The 20,833-nt window shown below is 55.1% G+C and overlaps 3 protein-coding genes across 3 annotated transcripts; 1 reads left to right on the forward strand and 2 right to left on the reverse strand.

Moving 5' to 3' along the window:
* Window positions 1–1,180: 1,180 nt before the first annotated feature.
* On the reverse strand, window positions 1,181–8,451 carry BESB_032880 (EF hand family protein; the record flags this gene model as incomplete). Its single annotated transcript, XM_029361880.1, has 16 exons — window positions 1,181–1,273; window positions 2,088–2,150; window positions 2,394–2,480; window positions 2,772–2,918; window positions 3,078–3,191; window positions 4,078–4,158; window positions 4,415–4,559; window positions 4,825–4,899; window positions 5,258–5,327; window positions 5,550–5,635; window positions 5,783–5,919; window positions 6,136–6,191; window positions 6,450–6,534; window positions 6,875–7,136; window positions 7,383–7,498; window positions 8,263–8,451. 16 exons carry the CDS (start codon window positions 8,449–8,451, stop codon window positions 1,181–1,183), a joined length of 1,806 nt encoding a protein of 601 aa, XP_029215100.1.
* A 1,888-nt stretch (window positions 8,452–10,339) lies between these two features.
* On the reverse strand, window positions 10,340–15,013 carry BESB_032890 (mRNA export protein; the record flags this gene model as incomplete). Its single annotated transcript, XM_029361881.1, has 11 exons — window positions 10,340–10,390; window positions 10,927–10,977; window positions 11,454–11,556; window positions 11,930–11,976; window positions 12,135–12,246; window positions 12,549–12,799; window positions 12,937–13,013; window positions 13,166–13,223; window positions 13,738–13,830; window positions 14,171–14,320; window positions 14,879–15,013. The coding sequence occupies 11 exons, from the start codon at window positions 15,011–15,013 to the stop codon at window positions 10,340–10,342; spliced, it is 1,128 nt and encodes a 375-aa protein (XP_029215101.1).
* A 1,865-nt stretch (window positions 15,014–16,878) lies between these two features.
* Window positions 16,879–20,045, forward strand: BESB_032900 (uncharacterized protein; the record flags this gene model as incomplete). Its single annotated transcript, XM_029361882.1, has 5 exons — window positions 16,879–17,925; window positions 18,187–18,308; window positions 18,612–19,171; window positions 19,315–19,372; window positions 19,967–20,045. 5 exons carry the CDS (start codon window positions 16,879–16,881, stop codon window positions 20,043–20,045), a joined length of 1,866 nt encoding a protein of 621 aa, XP_029215102.1.
* Between the last annotated feature and the right edge of the window lie 788 nt (window positions 20,046–20,833).

The following is a 20,833-nucleotide window of genomic DNA, read 5'->3' on the forward strand; positions in this document are numbered from 1 at the left end:
TGGCGACTCCGTTTGCAGCTTGACCGCCAATCTCGTGCAAGCGAAGAGTTCTACCCGACACGGTCGCTTACAATGATGTCAGCGGAGAGGATGCAAAGCGTTCAGCCCACGAAAACGCGTCTTTGTGGCGTTCGGTTGTCGTTTGTTTCGTTACGCGCAAGCGTGGCATGTCGCACGGCCCTTACGGCACACTATCACTTGCGGAACTTCCCAGTATGTCGGGACGCATTCAGCACGATAGGCAGACTCGAAGAACTGAGTACACCCTCAGACTTTTCCACCCGTTGCACGACTTCAAGCCAACGCCTCGATGCACGGTACCTCTAGGAAAAAGTAAGTTTTTTTGTGAAGACTCAGAAGAGAGTTTCTAACGGGATCCTCTCTTCTTCCTCACACATGAGATAACCACCGTCGTGAACCTCCTGCCTCTCCGGCCTTTCGGAACGAATAGAGTCGATATGAGAATAAGAGCGTGCCGACGGCTTCGTTGTTGGACGCTGCGGAGGTGAAGCCGGACTCGAGAAGAACTTGCGATTCAACGTAACTAACTCGTGGGGCTGCGCAAGGGAAGAAGCATGAAAGGCACAACGGCGGGCAATAACAGTAAGCTGGACGTTGAAATCATTGTATAACCATAGCGCACGCTGCAGCCGCATGTTCCATTTGGAATACACTTCGAGCGCGTTTGCATTGCGGAATGCACACGCAGATGGACATACTCGTGAACGATGCGAATGGTGAGGAAACGGCACGACTCACAAAAGGGCGAATCGGGCGAAAAGGGGCAGTATACGGGACGTATTATTCTGCTCTCGCCCAGACAAGCAAGACATACCACACCCGGTCACCGAGCGACAACAGGAAGCAACGGGCGGCAAAATCTCGCAGTGCAAACGCAGCACTGAGGAAGACACCGGTGTTTGCATGCGACCGGATTCGTATCAAGAAACAAATCTGGCGGCAGAACGAGTAGCCTCAAGGAGCTCGGTGATTTAAAAGACGACTCTGCAGAAATAATCGGACGAGTACACCATCGCAGTTGGGAGCAGGGGAGACACATCAGCAGTAACGAGCTCGCTGTACGACTGAATATCTCTTCACAAACGAGATGGCATTGCCGCGCGCGTGGCACGACATGGAAACAACAAAAGTGAAGAACAGGGGGAGCCCAAGCACGAAATTACTCCCTTCGCACAACCGCTTCAGTGAGTAACGCTGATGTGGATCCGCTAGCAAGCAAGCTGACGACGCAAAAAAGCCACAAGTTGCGGCCCTGAGGTATTACACGATGCACGGAAAGGGTAATGCCTCTCGAGGTTACTATTTCTTTCCCATGCTACACAGTAGGCGCTCTTGCCCTTCTTTCAGTGTGGCCTGCGGAAAAATGTCGCCATGTGTCGTCCCGCCGAGATTGCAACAGTGCCATAAGCACGAGACTAGCTGTCTTGCGCGTTTATGTAGTAGAACCGGACCACCGGCCATCGAGTCAGGACCCATCGGAGTGAACGAAAGGCAACATGAACAGTGCTGGTAGTGGAGAACCGGGATAACGACACAGAAAACACAGAAGCTTGGGCACCGCAGGGATTCCTTGATTGCTAACTGGCCTCGGAAGTCTGCGTCGGACGCCTGGTGTACTTCCTACTGTCGGCGTCACACAAAGTGAACCCGTCATGTGCAGTTTTCTGCGACAGCGTGTGATAACCACTGGACTGAGACTGCTGCCAGCCCTAGCGACTGAAAGAATAACGTCACTTTCCCGTACGATCACAAGTGGCCTTCAAACCAGCAGTAGCCAAAGACACTGGCTCGGCGTGGCCAGCACTAGGCATGGCGCTGTGAGGGCACCCGCCGTGGTGGCTGTCTGCCCCCAGCAAAGGAAACGGACCGCCACCGGAATGGTTGAAATCGTGACAGAACAGGAACGTCCACGGTAAACGATTGTTTTGCAAGACATGTTCTCCCTGAGACAAGGCCGCCGCTCTAACATTGGGCAAGGAATAATACGCACAGACTTGCCTAAGCGGTACTCGTAAGACGAAAGTGACCCGCCGTTCATTAGTCCGGCGCGTGCCCCCAAGGCTTACCACCAGAATCCCACGTAGGTGGTACTGCAGTTCTGCCTGAGAGAGGGTCTGGACGTTCTCGTCCTATAGCACACAAGATCCAGCGAGGAATACCCGAAAAACCACGGCGACATGATGATACTGACGGAAAACAATAAACTCCGTTAGCTTATCTTCAGAACAAAGTAACGTACAACTACGCGCCCTTGATGCAGCTTGGTAGTTCGCCCTCTGCGGTAGCTTCCTTTCCGCTTCGTCGCGCGTCATATGCATTGGTTCGGTGTTCTACAAATCCTGAGTTGAGGCGCTCGTGTCTTGTGTACGAACCTTGAGAGCTCGGAGGACGCCGGAGATCTTTTCCCGTATTAAATCGAGATTGCTGACGGGGTACTTGCTAGGATGCGCCTGCATATGCTGAAATGCATACACGCGTATGGAGAGGCTAGAAATAGATCTCTGGAAAGCTGCAGTGAAGGTGCGACACTTGCATAGTGCCGCGCACATTGGTTGAAAAGGATCTCCAAGTTGAGTGCCCACGGAGTTGTGGCTTGCCCGAGCAAGGATGTGCGGCGAAGCGGCGGACACAGCGCGTGGCTACAAGCAGAGGCGATCCGCGGCACTCACAACTCCGGCGACGCATGGGGCTATGCAGCCGTTGCGTCGTGAAGGGCATCTGAGACATTCGTCTTGTAAGGGCGTACTCACTTTCAGTGTACGTTCGTCTGCATCTATAATGGCAAACGCCACGCTGCTGATGTTCACAACAGCGCCGATGTAGAAGTCAGCTGCGGTGTAAGTGCGCCCGGTTACGAAGTCGACCTTCTTGCCCGCATCGGCAAACTTCCCGCCGACCTGAGAACGGGAACAAGCAGCGACTCGGTCGATGCCATCGGAGCTATAGCCACACTGACGCGGCTTCCAATAGCTTTTGCTCTTGTAGCCCTTCAGAAGGACTGGTATGGACGGGACGATCGGCGTATGCGATTTCCTCACGCGCATGTTTCTACCTACATGGCCAGAGTTGTTTTCTCGGGTCTCAAAGACCATCACACTGTTGTCACGTTCTCGGACAGAAATAATGAACCTGCGGCCCTCATCTTCGCGAGTTTCCTTCACAAGCTGCGCCTACAAACGGCACGTGAGGATACGGAAAACCGCCAAGGATTATCACGATGCCTCTCGAGCGTCCTGATCATCCTTGTCGGGCCCGACGCTTCCTTCGGTTGGGATGCAACATAAGCTTGGAAGGACTTTCCAACACCCCTTCCTTCTTGAAGCGCCAGGGGCGGTCTCTCTTCGTCGCTCTGCTGAGTGTATCCACATTTGCTCTTCGCTTGCCTGCTGGGTGCGTCTCCATGTGTAGGACTTTTCATCTATCTCGCCGTTTCAAGCCAACTAACTAACGAGGTGCGAGTCTCAGGAAGCAGCATGCCTTGGGAGGACTGCTGCGTATCTTCGGCGTTTTTGCCAGTGGATCCCAGGCCCCGTCGCCGCTGCTGTTTTACTACTTGCGTGGAACTGCGTATCAGTCCTGTCTGTGGCGCGGATGTCTGGAGGCCAGACAGGGAGCTTGGGTGAACCCGGGACGTACCAAGAAAACCAACGTGACATCGTCGCCAAAGAGGAATTCTCTGTCACTAGTGGTCGGCCGTCGCGGAATCTGTTTTGCATCACAGGGCAATGCCGTGGAGCGACGCGTTGCTTCGAAGCTACCTGTTCAGCGCACGCTTCCATCGCACATGTGCGGAGACGAGTCTGTCCATCTGGGATTCGGCCTCCGGCGTATGCGCTGCGCTGTGCGAGATTATGCATATTCGCCCGCCGGCTTTCTCGCCGTTTTGGACATCTCAAGTACCACTCCGAGTATCCGACTGCCGAATCGGGGCCCGGCAAGGGCGCCTGGCAACAAGCGAGGGCTTCGCGCACTCGAGCGCGGCCTCAAATGAGGTTTCAGCTGCGTCTGACGCCCTGGGGTTGGTGACGGCAAAGTTCCGCGAGTTTTCCCTCTTACGATGTTGAGGCATGAAGCGAGAGTGTCCTCGTCAGTCGAGATTCCAAGAGCATGAGGCTTCCATTCGATCTTGGGTATTTCCTGTGGTGAGGCAACGGCAGTAACGGCAATGCAGCTCCTCTCCAGCTCAGGCGTGCCCGTCTGTGCCGCCATCGAAATCCAGACGGTGCTGTTTTTCAGTTGCACGAACAGACAGGGGCAGGTCAACAGTGCACGACCTGAGGTGCGAAACAGATCGCTAGGCACTAGGCACCATCGGGAGGGCGAAAGCGCCACAGGTTCGCGAGTCATTACTGGGGTGACTCCGGGTGACAGCGTGAGGGCAGCGCCTGCGTACCAAGGGCTCATCAACGATTTCTTCTTTCCCTTGTTGCACGCCAGTATACTTAAGATAGAACTCGCGCGTAAAGTCGTCGCAGTCGTACAAGTGGAACTGCCGGTTGTAGACCATGACATCTTTTCCCACTTCGAAGTCTTCGGGCCTGTGGTACACCCCGCTCTCGAACACTCGCATGTCTGGAAGGCCGCGATCGCCCTCTGCCGCGCTGCCGTGAGACTCCCTTGTACGATCGTTTCTCCGCAGACGCGAGCCTAGAAAGCTGCCGTCGTCATGCCCTCGCGCACAGCAACGGCTTTCCGGTGCAATGGGACGGACGTCGCTGCCAGCAGCGGGGAGACCTTGTGACGCAAGCTGACTGACATTGCTCGGCGTGTCCGAGTTCCGCTGCTGTCCGCGGGAGCTCTTACTTATAGTGGTCAGTTTTCTTCGGCACCACCCCAGGGCAGGAAGTAACCGTCGGTTCCTTTGGCAGCTTTTGTCGCCTGCAGCGAACCCCAAGTCCATCGTGTGTGCGCCGAACACGGCAAATTGAATACTTGGTCCGCCAACCTCCCAGTGACGCGTTCAAACCGAGAGCGCCCCTCTCCCTTGCCCCCGGAAGGTGCCGCGGCCCATATAATTATCGAGCCCGAGTGACCGTGAAGGGCTTAGTGGTCTTGCCCTGACTGGGTTCCCGTCCGTAGTTTTGACGTGCGCTGGGGACTCCGCAATGCCTGGCCCTTCTATCGAAGTTGAAAAGCATCTGGACAGTACGCGGAACGAGGAGTATGTTGCCATCGCGCAGCTCGGGGGCACGGAGAGTTTCGAGAAAGACATTGTCATCTGAGGCGAGACACTCACTTGAGGAACGTAGGGAATTCTCGCTTTCCCGAATTCCTGGGGTAGCACTCGAGAATCTCAACAGAGTCATCTAGTCGCACGCGCACATAAGCACGACGCCAGAGAAGCTATCTTTTTTTCCCGCTCTGTTCGCAGTCGTTCAAAGTTGTCCCTAAGGATGTGACGGCAGTATCTACCAGAAAACGTCTGAAGACACGTTAACCGAGGGCGTTTGTACTTTGCCCCTTGAACGCGAGGAACGTCACGAGTTACAGTCTACTGCGGCTGGCCAGTGGGGCAGCTGTGAAGTTACCTGCCAGGAAGTAATGGAACACGTAGTAGCTGCGCATCCCGTAGTTGGTTTTGTCGTCCCAGTAGCAATAAAATCGTAGCACTTTCCTGCACGAATCCGCAGGTCGGCGGATAGGGCAGTCTGAAACATCCCTGCGCGGACGTTCGTTCGAACATGAACAGTCTCTGCTCTTGGCGTGCGGCAGAGCGGCGGTGCAGCCCTACATAGAAGTCCTGGCGACAGTTTTTTCTTACCTGTCGTTGTACAGATGCTGCTTCAGTCCACTGTTTTTTCTGCTGCCACCAAGCATGATTTCCGTGTACTCGCGCGACTCCTTCACGTCTTTGGGAACCAGACGACGTCGGAGTAGGAAGTGCGCGCGCCGGACAACCTATTGCGTAAAAGAAACGCATAACTGCGGATTCATATACACACTCGTAGGCGCTAAAGACAACCTCGCGTGCCTTGTTGCATGACTCCTGGTACACGGTACTGTAGGAGCGGCAGTTCGCGCGTGGTAATTTCCTTGAGCGATCCGCTCGGTGGTGCTTCTCGAACCCTTTACGGCGCAAGTGGCGTCTCAGTCTCCATATGAAATAAGTCCTACCTCATTCTCAAAGAAATTGTCGCTGAGAGGCTCGGATGGCTCCCCAACGTCCATGTCTGTAGGCAGTGCACGCCTCGTTCGCATACGCTCTTCGGCGGCAATGCCTGTGCGGTGCCCTGCGTACTGACCACTTTTGCACCGCTGTCCGTTGCACCCCGGCAGAGGCAGCTCAACACAACAGATGCCCGCGAGTCCCATGTAAATTTATGCACACTTGTGGAGTCCCGCATAACAGTAAGATAAAGGCGCCCGACTCCGGGCGTCCACACTTGAGCAACGAGTGAGCAGACGCTTCTGGCTCTCTTCCACCTTACTGCATTGTTCGTAAAACTGTCGAGTGAACGGATCGCAGTCGATGATGCGGAAAACCCGGGTGTAGATTGTCACGTCGGTACTGAGCTGCAGGCGACAATCGCAGCGCCACAGAATGAGCACACACAGACGACAAGAATACAGGGAGATCAGACATTTTTTCCCTGTGTTCGCATCAGTCGGTAAGAGTCTCTGGCGCATGCGGCTTGTTGCCTTCAGCTCTGTTCCTGACCCATCATTGCTGCAAGAAGCAATGAAATGTAAGTGCTTGCGCTTCCACAACTGCTGCGGACTGTGTACAGAGCGGTGTAATGGATTGCGGATAACGCCCATCCATTTAGTTGAATTAGTTAACGACTCGGACTTCGCATTTCAAATGTGTGTGCGGCCAGCCATGCCTCAGTGCAGCTCAGGGAGCATTCCCCACCTTGAGGTCTTCCATGGTGAAGAATCCGGAGCGATCAGGTCGGGGAAACCGGTGCCGTTTGAGAAATGTCCCTTGAAGTATGCCGCTGTTTTCCATCCGCGGTTCGAGTATTTGCATAGTGCCGTCCTCAAGGTAATACAGGATCAGACAGTATCGGACGCGATAGTTTTCCCTAGGATTGTCGTGGACCGGCTCTTGAAAGTAGGCGTAGAACCGCAGTGTTTGCCGATCGTATTTGAGCCAGGCAGGTTGGCGCTGTGGCCTATCACAAAAGAGAGGAATGGCAGTGCCCCTCACGACATACACCCCATCATCAGTATTCCAATGCAACCCAGATACATATGAGACCCCAAATTGACATTAATCCCTGTATAGCAGTCTTTCAGTGGCCATCACCCGGATGAACCATTGGCTCACGCCACGCGCTTTACGACGCCGAGCGTGAGGCAGCGTCAGCTCTATTCGACTTGACGGGTTTTTCCACAGCGGCAGCTTTCCAGACTTTCACCTGAAAGAGAGACGGCGCTGTTCTTCCATCTCTTTACGCTGCTCAGACGGAATGTACGGTGATTTCCTATTGCCATCCAGGCGCCACGCCGGGGAGGCGTCCATACGCATCAGAAGCTGTGAATTCACCGAGACATAGCATGTGAAGCAGCGCCAAACTGCCTGTCCTGCTCAGTGCAAAGATAACAGCGTTCAGCATCCGTTTTCCGCAGTCGCCATCAGCGATCATGGTCTTCTTTCACGACGTCTCCAAGCCGAGTGTACCCACAGCAGTTACACAACCTCTGCCGCGTCGACACCCAGGGGACGCACTCCACGCTCAGAAACTGCAGACCCGTGAGACGTGATTTCTAGAGCAACCCCCCTCCTCCGGGGACGCCGTCTGCTCTAACATAAGATTGGGAAGGCGCTGCCTTGCACGTGTTCGCCTCTCCCTCCGCATAAAGAGAACTAGTGGTTACGGTACAGTGCACGCACGCCGTAGCAGATAGTCGGTTGGCCATTACGTTTGACAGAAACATCGTGTGTCTGTTCTGCTCTCCAGTGTACTTTCGTCGTTCCCGACGAGCGCGAGCAAAGCCTAGAGCCTATTGCTCGGGACTGCCCGGTCCACAGAAATCTCTATCGTGTAAAGGGGAAGACTAGCGCCCAGGTTGCTTGTAAGACATGCCTTCTTACAGAGGTCGAATTTCCTAGTTAGTCGCCGCTGCAGGAGTCCGTGGGGGGGACGCTACAGGAAGGGTTTCTAACTTTACTTACGGGAAGTGCCTCTCCGGGGGAAGCATTAGAAAGCCAAGGGACTCTCATAACAGCTTCTGAGGCCGTTTATGTGCGAATACGTCGCAGCGCACACTGCACCTCGGGACGGCTAGCGTGCTCACCTCTTTGTCTATCTCAATGCGCTCAGGCAATTGAAGGTCCACGCGCCCTGACAGGCAGTAGGTCAGTGTCTGTTTCAGCGAAAAATCGTCTTTCTTGTAATGATCAACCGCCTGCTGCATATTCGTCAGCATGTGTGGCGGGCTCATGGCCATGGTGGCCTGCGCGTCGAGGATCGACTGATTCTTCATTTTCGCCATTCAGCGAGAGACATGCTGGCCGTTAACGGAATGCTGCGAACGCTTAAGCGAAGTAGCCCATATGTCAGTCAAGCGATTCACCTGAGGAGATGGACGTGAGCAACGCGTTGCAGAGCCGGGCACAGAGCTCCAAGCTATGCAACACAGGGGCTGCATGCAGACCTGCAGCGTACACGCAGCTCGCTGCAAAGAGGTTTCAGCTTTTGTCCTCAGTTTCACGGGCTTCGCACTCCTGAAAAGATCACGTCGGGAGGCGGGTTCGGTAGCCTTGTCGGAGGTGCTCCAGCAGTCGAAGCGTACAGCGGAAAGTTCATGCGTTCAGCAGCCTCCCATCACGAAGGAAGCTTTGAAGCAGAACCAGAGTATGCACGATTTTGGTTGACAGTATGATGACTACCGGCACTGAATCTGATCTGCAAGGGCACACATGGCATTCGCATCGCTCGAAACGCGTTCTGCCGTATCCTGGAAGCCGGGCGAGTGGGACAGAATGAGACTTTGCATGCTGCCTAGAACTGCGGCCGGCGCACGACTGGAACTGGTGTGCGAGGAATAGCGAGAGAGAGAAACGAAAAGGCGAACAAGGGAAACAACGATCATAGGCGAGAAGAGAATGCGCCTACGGAGGAAATTCCGCAGCGCCAGGGATGCCTTTCGCTCACGCTGACACGCACCAATTGCCAGTCTGACGTGCTGATCGCTCCAATGTATAAATGCCTCTACAACTGACGAGCAATGAACTGAGTTCTAAGGCTTCTCATTCTCTCATACAGTGTGCGCGGTTCGCCCGGCGTAAGGCAAAACAGCCAGCTTTCTTTAAAGACCGAATGATCGCGTCCGGATTTCTGCTGCTAGCGAGAGCCACAGGAATCCATCTACAACTCACGCACACGACCCCTACATGGATCCCTGCGAAAACAGTTCACGTTCCTCCGGAAGTCAGAAGAGCCAACCGTTTCCACCAGAGGTGCTGCGCTGCCTACTGTTTTTTTGTCGCTGCACAACGCGTGTGTGCGTTCGGGAACTGCGGCGCGCTTCTTTTTTCTGGCGCTCGCGGTTAGCTATTGACGCCATTTCCATACGAGCAGTCTTGCCCCCTCGGGTCGTCTCAGATACACGTTGAACATTGTAGTGAAATAATAATTCAGATGCGTTCTCGGTTAAAATTATCTCGATAACCTTGTCCGTGGAACGTTGGTACGACCGCAGGACACACCCGCCCGCCGCCCGGCTAGGCAGGCCCCGGTAAAAACATGTAGGCTCAGCCTCCCGCACTCCAGAGTCCAGATATGCGCCGCGCAGCGCAGCGCGCGACACCTCATCGGAGCGATTCCGACTCAAAAAACATGTGTTTTGAAACCACCTGCGCTACCTCCGCTGCACGGTGATAGCCTACGCAAAGACAGACCCGCTCTCGTCGCCCTCCAGAGGCCGCGCTCGCGAGCCGAAACACTTTCTTATCCCCCGTCTCCCCTATGTCAGAGCCAACTGCAGTTCGCGACCACAAGTGTGTCGCATGCGAAATACATACGATTTTTTAACCACGTGCATAGACAAAACGCACGCACACGGATTCATAGAACAGCGAGGCTGAAGTGCAGTCGCCCACTCGAACGCCCGAGCAAAGCCAGAGCGGAGGAAGCAGAAGACAGAGGAGCGGTAAACAACAGGATGTCACACAGACACACGCGGAAAGGAGAGAGATATGACGAGCAGATGAGGATAAAAAACTTCACAGAGACAGCGCCTGGGCGCCTTCGCTAGGCAAGCACCGCTGACGTCCGGCGTGATGAGAGAGGAAACCAACAAAGGCGAGGGCATGACAATATAGAGTTCATTGACAAGAAACGCAGACCAGCGAGGAAGCGACGCCTCGCGCCTATCGGCGCGTAGTAGTCTTGGGCCGAGGGCGAATGTCTTCGTCTTTGACCTGCATCCAACAGAAACATCGCACACCGCTTGGAGACCTCGTTAAACACACGCGGCGCGGAGGCACGCAGACGAAACCGACACGGAAACGCCCACATGCCCCCTGCCGGTGGCAGCGTTTACACAGCCTACGCCTCCCACGAGCCGCTATCCAGTCCGCGAAGGGCAGAGAAGCATCGCAGTCCCGCTAAGGTCTGAGGATCAGGCAAAAAATTAAAGATATCTGTTTCTCTCGTCACCAATACGCGCCAGCCCGGAATATATATATATATATATATATATATATACGTATAATGAGTACATGTATATACGTATTCTCTCTCTCTCTCTCTCTCTCTCTCTCTCTCTATATATATATATATATATATATATATATATATATATATATATATATATCGCAGGCGCCATAGCCAATCAACGGGTGTAGAGGTTACCGAAACACAACATATCGGCGACTTTGGAGCTATTCGCAGGGCGGATGCGACTGTGCCCGATCCAGCGGGAGGCGGAAATGTGTGCGATCCTGCGGGGACTCACCATGTGTACATACAACTGATGACCCTTGTTAAGTTCTTGCTGGTCGGGGCCCTGCAGCCGAAGCAGAAGAAACCACAGAGGGAAAAGCGCTCCATGCGCCGACATCGCAGCGAAAACGCGCCGTTGCAGCCACATAGACCGCGCGTAGAAAGACATAACATCTCCAACAAAGCTCATACACGTGCGCCGGGAAGAACAATTTGTATGGAGAGCGGCGGCCGGCCCCACGTCACCTCGTAGCGGTAAACGAAAACGCGATCGCACTGCCCCCACCGTGCATATCTCAACGCGACGCTGCAGAGAGATATCTCCACTGGCTCAGGCCCGATTCCACTAGCTAAAACTACCCCGTTCTGCATGCGTGTCTGCGTCAAGAGACTGAAATGCAGAGCACCACGGTTGCGAGTACTCACGTGCACGCATATCTCCCGTCCATGTTTGCGACACTCCACAGACACTTAACGCTGAGTTGAGCACTCCGAACTCGCTTGCGCGACAGCAGCTTCAAAAAGAAAAGAGTCCGATACCTTGGACCAATCGTAGGAGACTGCGTAGGCGAGGAGGTTGTTGCCCGTGGGATTGAACTTTACGTCCGTGACGCTGTTCCCCATGTTGTCAAACGCCCGCAATCTGAAAAACGCCGCAACAAGCGCCGAGGAAAAACAAGATAGGGAAGATGTAGACACACATTCGCGAAAAAAACAGGAAGAGGCGAGCGGGACTGCGGAGGCCTATGCAGGCAAAAATCAATAGAGGTCTGCAAAACCGTAAACAGACTCAAACCCTAGCCCACTCGCATCTGTCTATCTCGGTGCGTACAGCAAGAAAAAAGATGAAACCATCCCGGATAGCCAAAGACCCCCATCGGCGAAACCAACACCTGTGAAGATCGCCACAAAGTCGGCGCCACAGACAAAATGCAGACCGGCAGAGGCGACCCGAGTGCGCAGAAAACGCGCGGTTGAAGAGGGAAAAAATCGAGAAGCAAGAGGCGCACGCTTACTTTTGGCGGTTGACCTTGTCCCAGCAAACAATTGATCCGTCTGCGCCCTGAAAAGAGGTCGAACGCAAGACACACGCAAACCGAGCCTGTTGAAGACGTTCGCCAAAATCGGGAAAATGCTGTTGCACCGCTGGTCGCGCGGACACCTGAAACGCGCAAGTCCTGAGGGCTACGGCAGCTGTTCTGCGTTCGAAACGACACTTACTCCTGTCGCGAGAGTCCCGTGCTTCGGATGAAAGTCGATCGAGTTGACCGCGTAGATCTGCACGCCCTGCGGAGTCTCCTGGCGATGGCACTTGAAGCTGAAGCTCATGTTTCTGCGGAAAAAACACGCACCTGAAAGACAAATGCACTTAGCATGCGGCCTGCCCTTCTCCCTCCGCCGCAGCACGACAAAGTCTCCCCAGGATCTTCTCTTGTTCTCTGCACGTTTTGCATCTCTTCGCGCGGATCCGCCCCTTTTCCGCCATCTCCAGCCGCTTCACCTTCGTCGCCACCTCCTCCCGTCCGTCTGCGTCTCTGGTTTTCGCCTCTGAGTGTGAGCTCTGTTTCACGCTTCTGTCTGTCCTCTACGGCCTTCAGCCTCGCTTCCTTCCTCCTGTCGCCCGCCGGCGCGCACCTATGCTCTTGTTTGAAGTGGCAGATGCCCACGCGCCCCTCGACGCTGCCAACTGCGACGCCGGGGACTTCTGTCTCTTTGTCGGGGAAGAAGCCCATCGAGCGCGACTGGAGCTTCTGCAGCGGCGGCACAATCTTGATCGGCTGCTGCGGCGTGTTCCCCGAAAGCAGCGTGTTCAAATTCAACACGTTGACGTTGCGGAAGTTGTCGCAGGTGACCAGGAACGGGCTGTGCACGCCCATTCGGAAAATCTGAAGACACAAAACAACAGAAAAAAACCGGCTACACTGGCGAAACGCGCGACGGACACCCGCCACACTGGCGAGCTGCCGACCGCCGCGGAAAAAAGGCGAAAAAATCAGACGCGAAACACACAACGATTACTCACCTTTCCGCCGACGCTCTGCTGCCAGACCGGCTGCTGCTGCTTGCCGTCCCACATGCGCACGTAGCCGTCCCAGCTCGCTGAAGAAAAAAATAAGCCGATTCGCGTCACGGATGCGCCGCAGGCTCAGACTCGGGGCAGCGCCTCTCTCCAACCAGCCCGGTTTTCTCTTGCGAACGAAGACTCTTCGCCTCGAGTTTTCTGATTTTGCGGCTCGTTTCGGGGGACTTACCCGTGACGATAACGTTGTGGATCGGATTCCATGCGACGCTGCAGACGGGCTGGTCGTGCTGAGAGGAAAAAGAGAGAAAAAACGAGACAGACGTCGCGTGCCACCACCGAGAGAGCACACGCCGACAAGCTGCCTCCACACTCACACGCACATTCCATCTACCTCTGCATACCTCGATGGAGGTATGCATTTGTGGGAAAATATAAATATGTATGTATATATGTACGTGTATGCCTGGAAGAATAAATGTGTGAATTCCTGCGCAGCCCGACTGCTGTTTTGGAGGCACGTGACTCGCACGAGCCGCCAGACAACTCAGGCGATGCCAGACAGCGGCACAGCCAGCGAAGCCACGTTGGAGGACGCGGAAAGCAGAATCCCAGAGGAGGAAACGGAACCCAGAGAAGCGCGGCGAAAGAAAGCAGGGGACGAGGCGGCGCAACTGCCAACGCGCGCCGGAGACGGCCCGGTCGGCCGCCCTCACCACGGCAGAAATTGCCGAAAAAACACGCGGCAACGAACGATGAGACTTCAAAGAAAACCTCAGCGGGTAAGCAAAAACGCACACTTACCTGTGCTACGACTTGCGGGTTCGACGGACTCGCATTCAAATCGAAAAGCTTCACGGTCTTATCGCAGCATCCCACGAAAAGATGGTTTGAGGCCTGAAGGAAGCACGAACCGACGAGGTGGACGCATGAGCGCAACTGCATCGCAAAAAGGGCCCCGCGGACACCACGACAGACGCAGGGACCGACGGAGGGGATGCGGAGAGACACGACGGAAACGAGCGACGCAGAAGTCACGCAGAAGGCATGCCGGTGCGAAACAGAGAGACGTCGATACCCGAACGAGACCCTGACGCGAGGAGACGCGTCGGCAGCTGAAGACAGGCGCCGAGCGTCGACCGGTCCATGCGAGAAAACACAGACGGGTTTCGCGGTCCGCGTGCAGCGGGATTCTCCGAGAGTTCGAGATTTACTGGAAAGGAGAGCTTCAACTTACCGGGCCGAAAGTAGAACACAGCAGAGGAGCGGGCGCCTCCATGCAAACCTTCGCCGCGGCTTGAATTTGATTCCCGAACCCGGCGGAAATCTGCCAGATGCGCACCGAGTTATCCCAGCTTGTGCAGCTCAGCAGACTGCCGTCGCTCGACTAAAAACAGAGAAGAAAACCAACTCCGCGCGAGACATACAGTTAGAAGAGCGAAAGACGCGCATCCGCGAGACGAGCCACAAGGTCGCCGCAGATCCCGACAACACGACAAACAGCGCTGAGATACTCGCGTGTAGAGGGAAAGAAGCAGACGCGGAGCAAGTCAAACGTTCCAGGAGAGAGAGACAGGCAGAGAAAGAGAGAGAAAGACATAGAGAACGAGACGCACGCCATGCCGCTTTGTTCCGGAAGAATGGAGAGCGTTCTGCGTGTGTGAGGCGACAAATTTTCACGGCAGCTCAACAGCGAACCGAGGCTCCTTCACAGAGCGCACATCACAAGGACGAAACGAGAAGATGCTGCTGGAAAACCCGACAGCAGAGCCTCTCGGCCTCGAGCATCACCCATTTTCCAGCCAACGCAACCTCCACGAAACGGCGCTGCCACGACCACCAGGGAAAGGCTCGGGAGAGGACGTGTCCCAACACATAAAAAAAGAAAAAAAATCAAAATATCAGCAACACCGCGAGCTGTGTGAGAAGAGTGTATGTATCCTACCCATCCGAGCTGAGAGATGCTGTCTCGCGGGCCGTTAGGCAGGTTTGTCGCGTTCGCCTTGTTGTAGTAGCTCAGCTGACCCCCCGCAGTCGTCGCTGCCGTCCCGGCTGCCGTCCTCGTGCCGTAGAACGACATGGTGAAAAAGTTAAAGATATGAAAAGAAAACCTGAGAGATCAGGAGAGAGAGTCCAGCGCATGCGAAAGAGCCCGCGAAGAGGAAGGAGCGAGACCGATGACAGCCGCGCGGAAAGAAGTAGACGTGCGTCAGGGATGGAACCGAGGCGACAAGGAGACCGAGGGACGCGCAGAGTAGAACGCAATGGGGACGGCAAAGAAAGGTAATGACTGCGAGACAATGAAGGAGAAGAATGACGATGCCCAAAAAAGAGGGCGCCTCGCTACTACGCCAGGAGAGCAGGATGAGCAGGGAGCGGACGCGAAAGGTCGTCGCTCTTTTTTCGCTCCATCAGAGGCGCACGCCTGCCCAGGTACGCTTCGAGGGGCGAAGTCTCTCACAAATCGATCCTTTTGGAGACAGCGAGAACGAAAAACCTCTCGACTTCCGATGTCGAGAAGAGAGGAGACAGACTGGGGAAGGAGACAACAAACAATCCAGAGAGAGCGGAATCCACAGGACAGCACCTCAGCGAACGACACCCGGAGTGTTTAGAAAAAAGGCCCCTGAAAGTGTCAAAGAGCCGAAGCGGTGCCAGGCACCTGAGGAATACAGGTCCACTGCTGTGCGAGCCGGTCGTTCAGAGGGAAACAGAGGAATCCAGGCTGTACAGACAGTCCGCGACAGCGGATACAGAGGAAAAGAGGAAGCTCTGCGGGAAACCTGCGCGACAGAGAGACGAGAAGCACCCGGAGGAGGAGTTGCAGCAGGCACAGCTGATACAGGAAACGAGACGGCGCCTCTTCTGCGGACAGGGAAAAGCCCCAACCAGTCCGGCAAATCGACGAGTTGACAGTGGAAGAAGAGAAGGAGGATACTGAGTAGGGGCTTGGCTGAAAGTCTCGAAGAGCTCCCGCGGATTCTGTGAGGAGTAACGCGAATCGGAATCTGGACCAGACGAACGAGGATGGGGGGCACAGCGAAGACAAATGGCAAAGAAAAGGGAGAAGTGACCCGTAGAGCAGCGGGGAGCTGCAGTCGAAGCAAGGAAACAGAGTCGACGAGCTTACTATTCAGAGAAAAAGTTCCTTCATCTGACAACATCAGAAAAATCCGCGGGCCCGCCGGCGCACATACTGCGTGGTAAACAATTTCGCATGCGAAGCCTCTCAAAGAGTCCTGTGACTTTTCGACACTCTGCCGGTCGCCGTTCTTGACGCATACTCAGGTGTAGTTGAAAATTAGGTTTTGAAGAACAGACACTCTTCACATCAGATCTCTGACCACACAACGTGGAAGACGAAGCCTCGTCGCACGTTCGTGCGCTGGCGCGCAGATTTCCGGTGTATGTACACTGGCGGCGTGAGACACCGGTGGAGACGAAAACTGAAGTCTGAAGGCGTTCAGTCTCGTGCTTCTTTCCTTACTCTGATATTTCTCAGCCCGTAGCACTGCCCAGCCACGTGACGTCTCCACGTATACCGTGCGCGCACCAGGCTTTCTCCTTTCCTCACTCACTTGTTTTCTGTTGGATTTGCGCTCGGTTCTACTGGTCTGCACGCAGGAGTGTCGCTGCTTCGTCACATCCCTCGAGATAGGCCTTGGGAACACTACTTTTCAAGTAGTATTAATTTTCCTGTTGGCGTTCTGTTTGCTTTGTTGGTGGCTGCTTTTACCGCTCCAGTAGATCTGCCTCCTCGTCTTCGTTTCCGCAGATTCTTCGGCGCCCCTGGCCGTTGCCTGGTGGCTTCTCTCATCTGTGTCGCCTTCCCCAGAGCCCTCGTTTTGTCACGTGGTTTTTGTCGTATTTTTTGCCAAGTTAACCTGCATTGACTTCTTCCTTAATTACGTTTCACTTTTTTCTTTAGACGATCCCACGCTCAGCATGGCCTCGGCCTGCGTAGCCGTCGCCCCAAAGCCGGGTGGGAGGGGCTTTTGCCGGCGGCCGAGCGGCCGCCTCGCTGCTTCCTCCCCCTCCATTTCTCCGCCGAGTTGCTCCTCCCGTGCTGCTTCGGGGGCGTGGTGGATTGAAGCAGACGCCGGAGACTTGGTGCTTCCCTCGGTTCTTGTGGCCTTTCTGCGCGTCCTGCCGATCGCTCCTTCCTCGCTCCTGCTTCAGCTCCCGTCGCGTCTCTCTCCGCTCGTTTCACCTGCTTCCTCCGTGTCTTCTGTCGTCTTGACTCTCGCTGAGCTTCCAGTTCTCACGTTCCCGCGAGGCGCGCTGTGCTCAGTCCAGGCGGCTCTGACCAGCCTCGCATCGTTGTATGCGCCTCTTGAGCGTCCGCCGCTCTGCCCTGTCGAGTCGTCTCTCTCGGCCGAACCTCGCGCTTCCCATGAGAAAGCCGGTGCGGATGCGGCAGATGGCTGCGAAGACACTGTCTGTCTCGTTCCTGCGTTCTTCCTCTTCGCTCTGGTTCGCCGACGCCTCCGCCTTCCCGCAGACGCGCCTCTGCGTCTGCTCTTCGGCGCGCGGGAGCTTCGCGCGTACTCTTTCCTGCCTCTCTCGTCCTTCGTGACCTCGTCTGCTCCCTCGAGCATTGCGGCAGCACTTCGGGCTCCGGAGACTCGCCAGCTGCATCCGTCGTTTACCTCCCTCTCCCTACTCTCGATCACAGGCTTGGATGCCTGTCAATGTGCAGGCTCGGCGCCAGGTCTTCCTTCTGCGCAGCCACGGCTGCAGCCGTTGTTGAGCCTGCAGGTGCTGTTTTCGCTCCCTGGCGGGAAGGGCGGTTTCGGTGCGTTGCTGAAGAAGCAGCGGAAGAAGCAGTCGCGCGCCGCGCTCAACTTCGACATGAGCCGCGACCTCAGCGGGCGTCGCCTGCGCCACGCGCAAGTCGTTGAGAAAATCAAAGCTTGGATCACGAAAAAAATCCAAGAAAAACAAGCCGTCGAACTTTTGGCTGAGCAGACGGAAACCCTCACTATCGACGCGGTAAGCCAGGAGGGAAAGGGCTATTTCGGCAAATACGAAAATGAGGGAGCAACTCTGCGAAGTGCTGTGCAAGAGAGCAGCAGAATCCACGCGACTCGCCTCGTTTTATGCGGAGAGGTTGCTTCTGTCGAGTTCTTTCGCGCGTGGACTGCAACCACGCCAAGAGTGTGGACTATGCAACCGGTTTCTCGTCTTCGTGTTTGGCTGTAGTTTTTCGTTCGCTATCTTCATTTTTTGGAGCGTGCCTTGGGTTGGTCTCAGGAGACGAAGGACTCGAAACCTGCGGCGGCGCTCGACGAGAGTTTCATTCGGTCGCTTAAGGACAACTCTGTGCAGATGCCCATGCTGATTGGTCAGGGCCTCCGCGAAGCAAAAGAGACGCAGTAAGCGGCGAACTTGTGCGAAAGCATTCATCCAAACAAAGAAGGCTTTCTTCTGCTGGCTTTCTAGCTGCTTTCAAATCGAAGCTGTCAGCTGGAAGCCTGCGCGACCTCGACAGCTCTGCCGTTTCCTCTCTCTCGAGCTACGTCGTGCCTGTCCCTGTTTATCTTCCGCCTACATTTTCTTTTCATCGCGCACGACGCCGCGGACGCTTCGAGAGATAAAATTGTCTTTGCTGTTTGTAAATTAGCGGCAAAATGGCAACCAAATATGCAGAGTTTTTGTGTTCTGCCGCGTGTCTTCAGGGAGGCGCTTCGAGCCGAGGAGGCTAAAAAGAAGAGTCTTTCTTTCGCGAAGGTCAAGAAGCAAAGCAACTGGTTCCTTCACAGAGACCTCTTCGATGATGATGATGACGAGGACGACGATGAAGATGACGACAACGAGTCAGATGGCTCAACAGCCATCGCCAAGGCGCCTCCCTCATCCTCGTATTTCTCGTCTTCCTCCTCTTCTTCGTCGTCTTCTAGTTCCTCTTCTTCCTCCTCCTCTTCTTTTTACGCGTCTGCGGCGGCGCCGCGATTCGAGGCGCGCGAGCGAGAGCAGGTGATGCAGAAGGCAGCAAAGTCCTCCTTCGCGTGGCTCGGCGGTATCTGCGGGAAACCTCCCTCCTGTCCGTCCTCATCTTCCTTTTCTTCTTCTTCAGCTGTTTCTGCCTCTGCTGCGGCGTCGTCGGAGGCGGAGATGCGCGACAGGGAGAGAGAAGAAGCCAAGAAGATGGAAGAAAAGATACAGCGAGAAGCGGACGCGCTGGACGTCTCGCAGTTCTCGAGTGCCGAGGAGCTTGAGAAGAACGTCGACCCCGAAGGTACACCGCCACTCAATCAAGGCACAGGAAATTCGCGGTCAGCCTTCGCAGCAGCTTGCGTTTTTGCAGCATGAGACTTAAACCCGACGAAAGAAAATGTGCAACTTTTTCTACCCGGCTGCCGGCGGCTGTTTTGTTTTCAGTGCTCAAGAAGAAGCTTATGATGCTCGGATGGAAGTGCGGAGGGCGCCCCGCGGAAAGGTAAAACTAGTTCTTCTCAGAAGAGAATTACTCTGGGGGGCCTTCTGTCGCATTTGCATCCGCTCTGCAGCTCCGGTCTTGCCCGGCGCTCAGGCCCAGCGTGCCATTGCTATTCTATTTTTCTATGTACTTATATATATGAATATATATATATATATATATATATTCATATACACACATATATGCGTGTATGCGCGTCGGTCTATTTGCATGCATCCAATATATATATATATATATATATATATATATATATATATATACACTGACGTAGAGCCTCCTATGCATGAGCATGCGCTCAGGCGTTTACCTTCCGCTCTCGGCGAGTGTTTTTTCCTTTTTTTCGGTATTATTGAGAGCTTGACTACGCCGAGCCCGATGGGACTTTGAGCGGCTTCTGCTCTAGTCGCCCCTTCACTCTGCGCATAGATGTCCGGATTCCTTCCCCGGTGCGGCTGCGCGCTTTCTATTTCATCAGTCTATCTGCGTGTGCGGCTGTTTGCTTTCTGTGGAGCGGCCGTCGGTCCGTGGCTGATTTTCACTCAACATGCCTGAGGGTCTCGCGCATCTTTTTCTTGCGGGGCTTTCTTTTTCCAGGGCTGCGCGGCTGTTTCTGCTCAAGACGCTGAACGGGAAACCGCCGCCCAGCAGCGTGCTAGCGCCAAAGAAAAAGTGAACGCATCCAGCGCATGACGAACACCCTCAGGACGAGCTCGCGCAGAATCTCTCCCTCTCTCGAGTTTGAACTAGAGACAGAGCGCTAGTCAGACATGGAGCTGCGCGGCATGAGGATGCCAAGACGCGACTACCTCTGCAGCTCCTCCTCAGCCGTCTGAAGGACATGGCAGGGCCGCGTAGCGGCTCAGACTTAAGGTCGCGGCGTTGAGGTTTGGGCTGCCGTCTGGGGCATGTAGCGCGCCTGCTCGCGAAAGCCTCCTCCCCTCAAGTGCAGAGCATACCCTCAGCAGGCGTGGCGTGCCAGCGGAGCGGAGTCTGCGAATTCGTTTTTTTTCGGTAGTGTCGTCCTTTTGGGAGAAGCGCGGGCGCCTTTTCTGCGGGCGCGGCCTACCTGGTCGTGTGGGTTTACTCGGTTGCGAGAGAAAAATGGACCTGTGCTTTTTCTCCGCTGTGGCGTGCGCGCGATCGAGTCGCAACGGGGGATGCACTGTGTCTCACCGGCGTCCGTGACGCTTGTCCTCCGCTATTTGCTGCGTGCGCTTTCTCTGCTGGATGTGAAGAGCTTTCGTTACTCTCAAGAGTTGCCTTCTAACGTGGTGACGCTGCAGCGACTCAGGCGTCGTCTTGCGAACTCGCGTCCCTGCCTGAGTGAGAGAGAGAGAGGAGCCGGGGTGAAGCAGAGAGAAGTTTCTGCTTCGGCCCTGTGGAGCCCGGGAGGCGAAGAGGTTGACACAAAGAGCGTTTGGCGCTCTCGACTTCATCGTCATAGTCAGAAAGAAAAGACGA

The sequence above is a fragment of the Besnoitia besnoiti genome, assembly GCF_002563875.1.
Source record: "Besnoitia besnoiti strain Bb-Ger1 chromosome Unknown contig00018, whole genome shotgun sequence".
Taxonomy (NCBI): domain Eukaryota; phylum Apicomplexa; class Conoidasida; order Eucoccidiorida; family Sarcocystidae; genus Besnoitia; species Besnoitia besnoiti.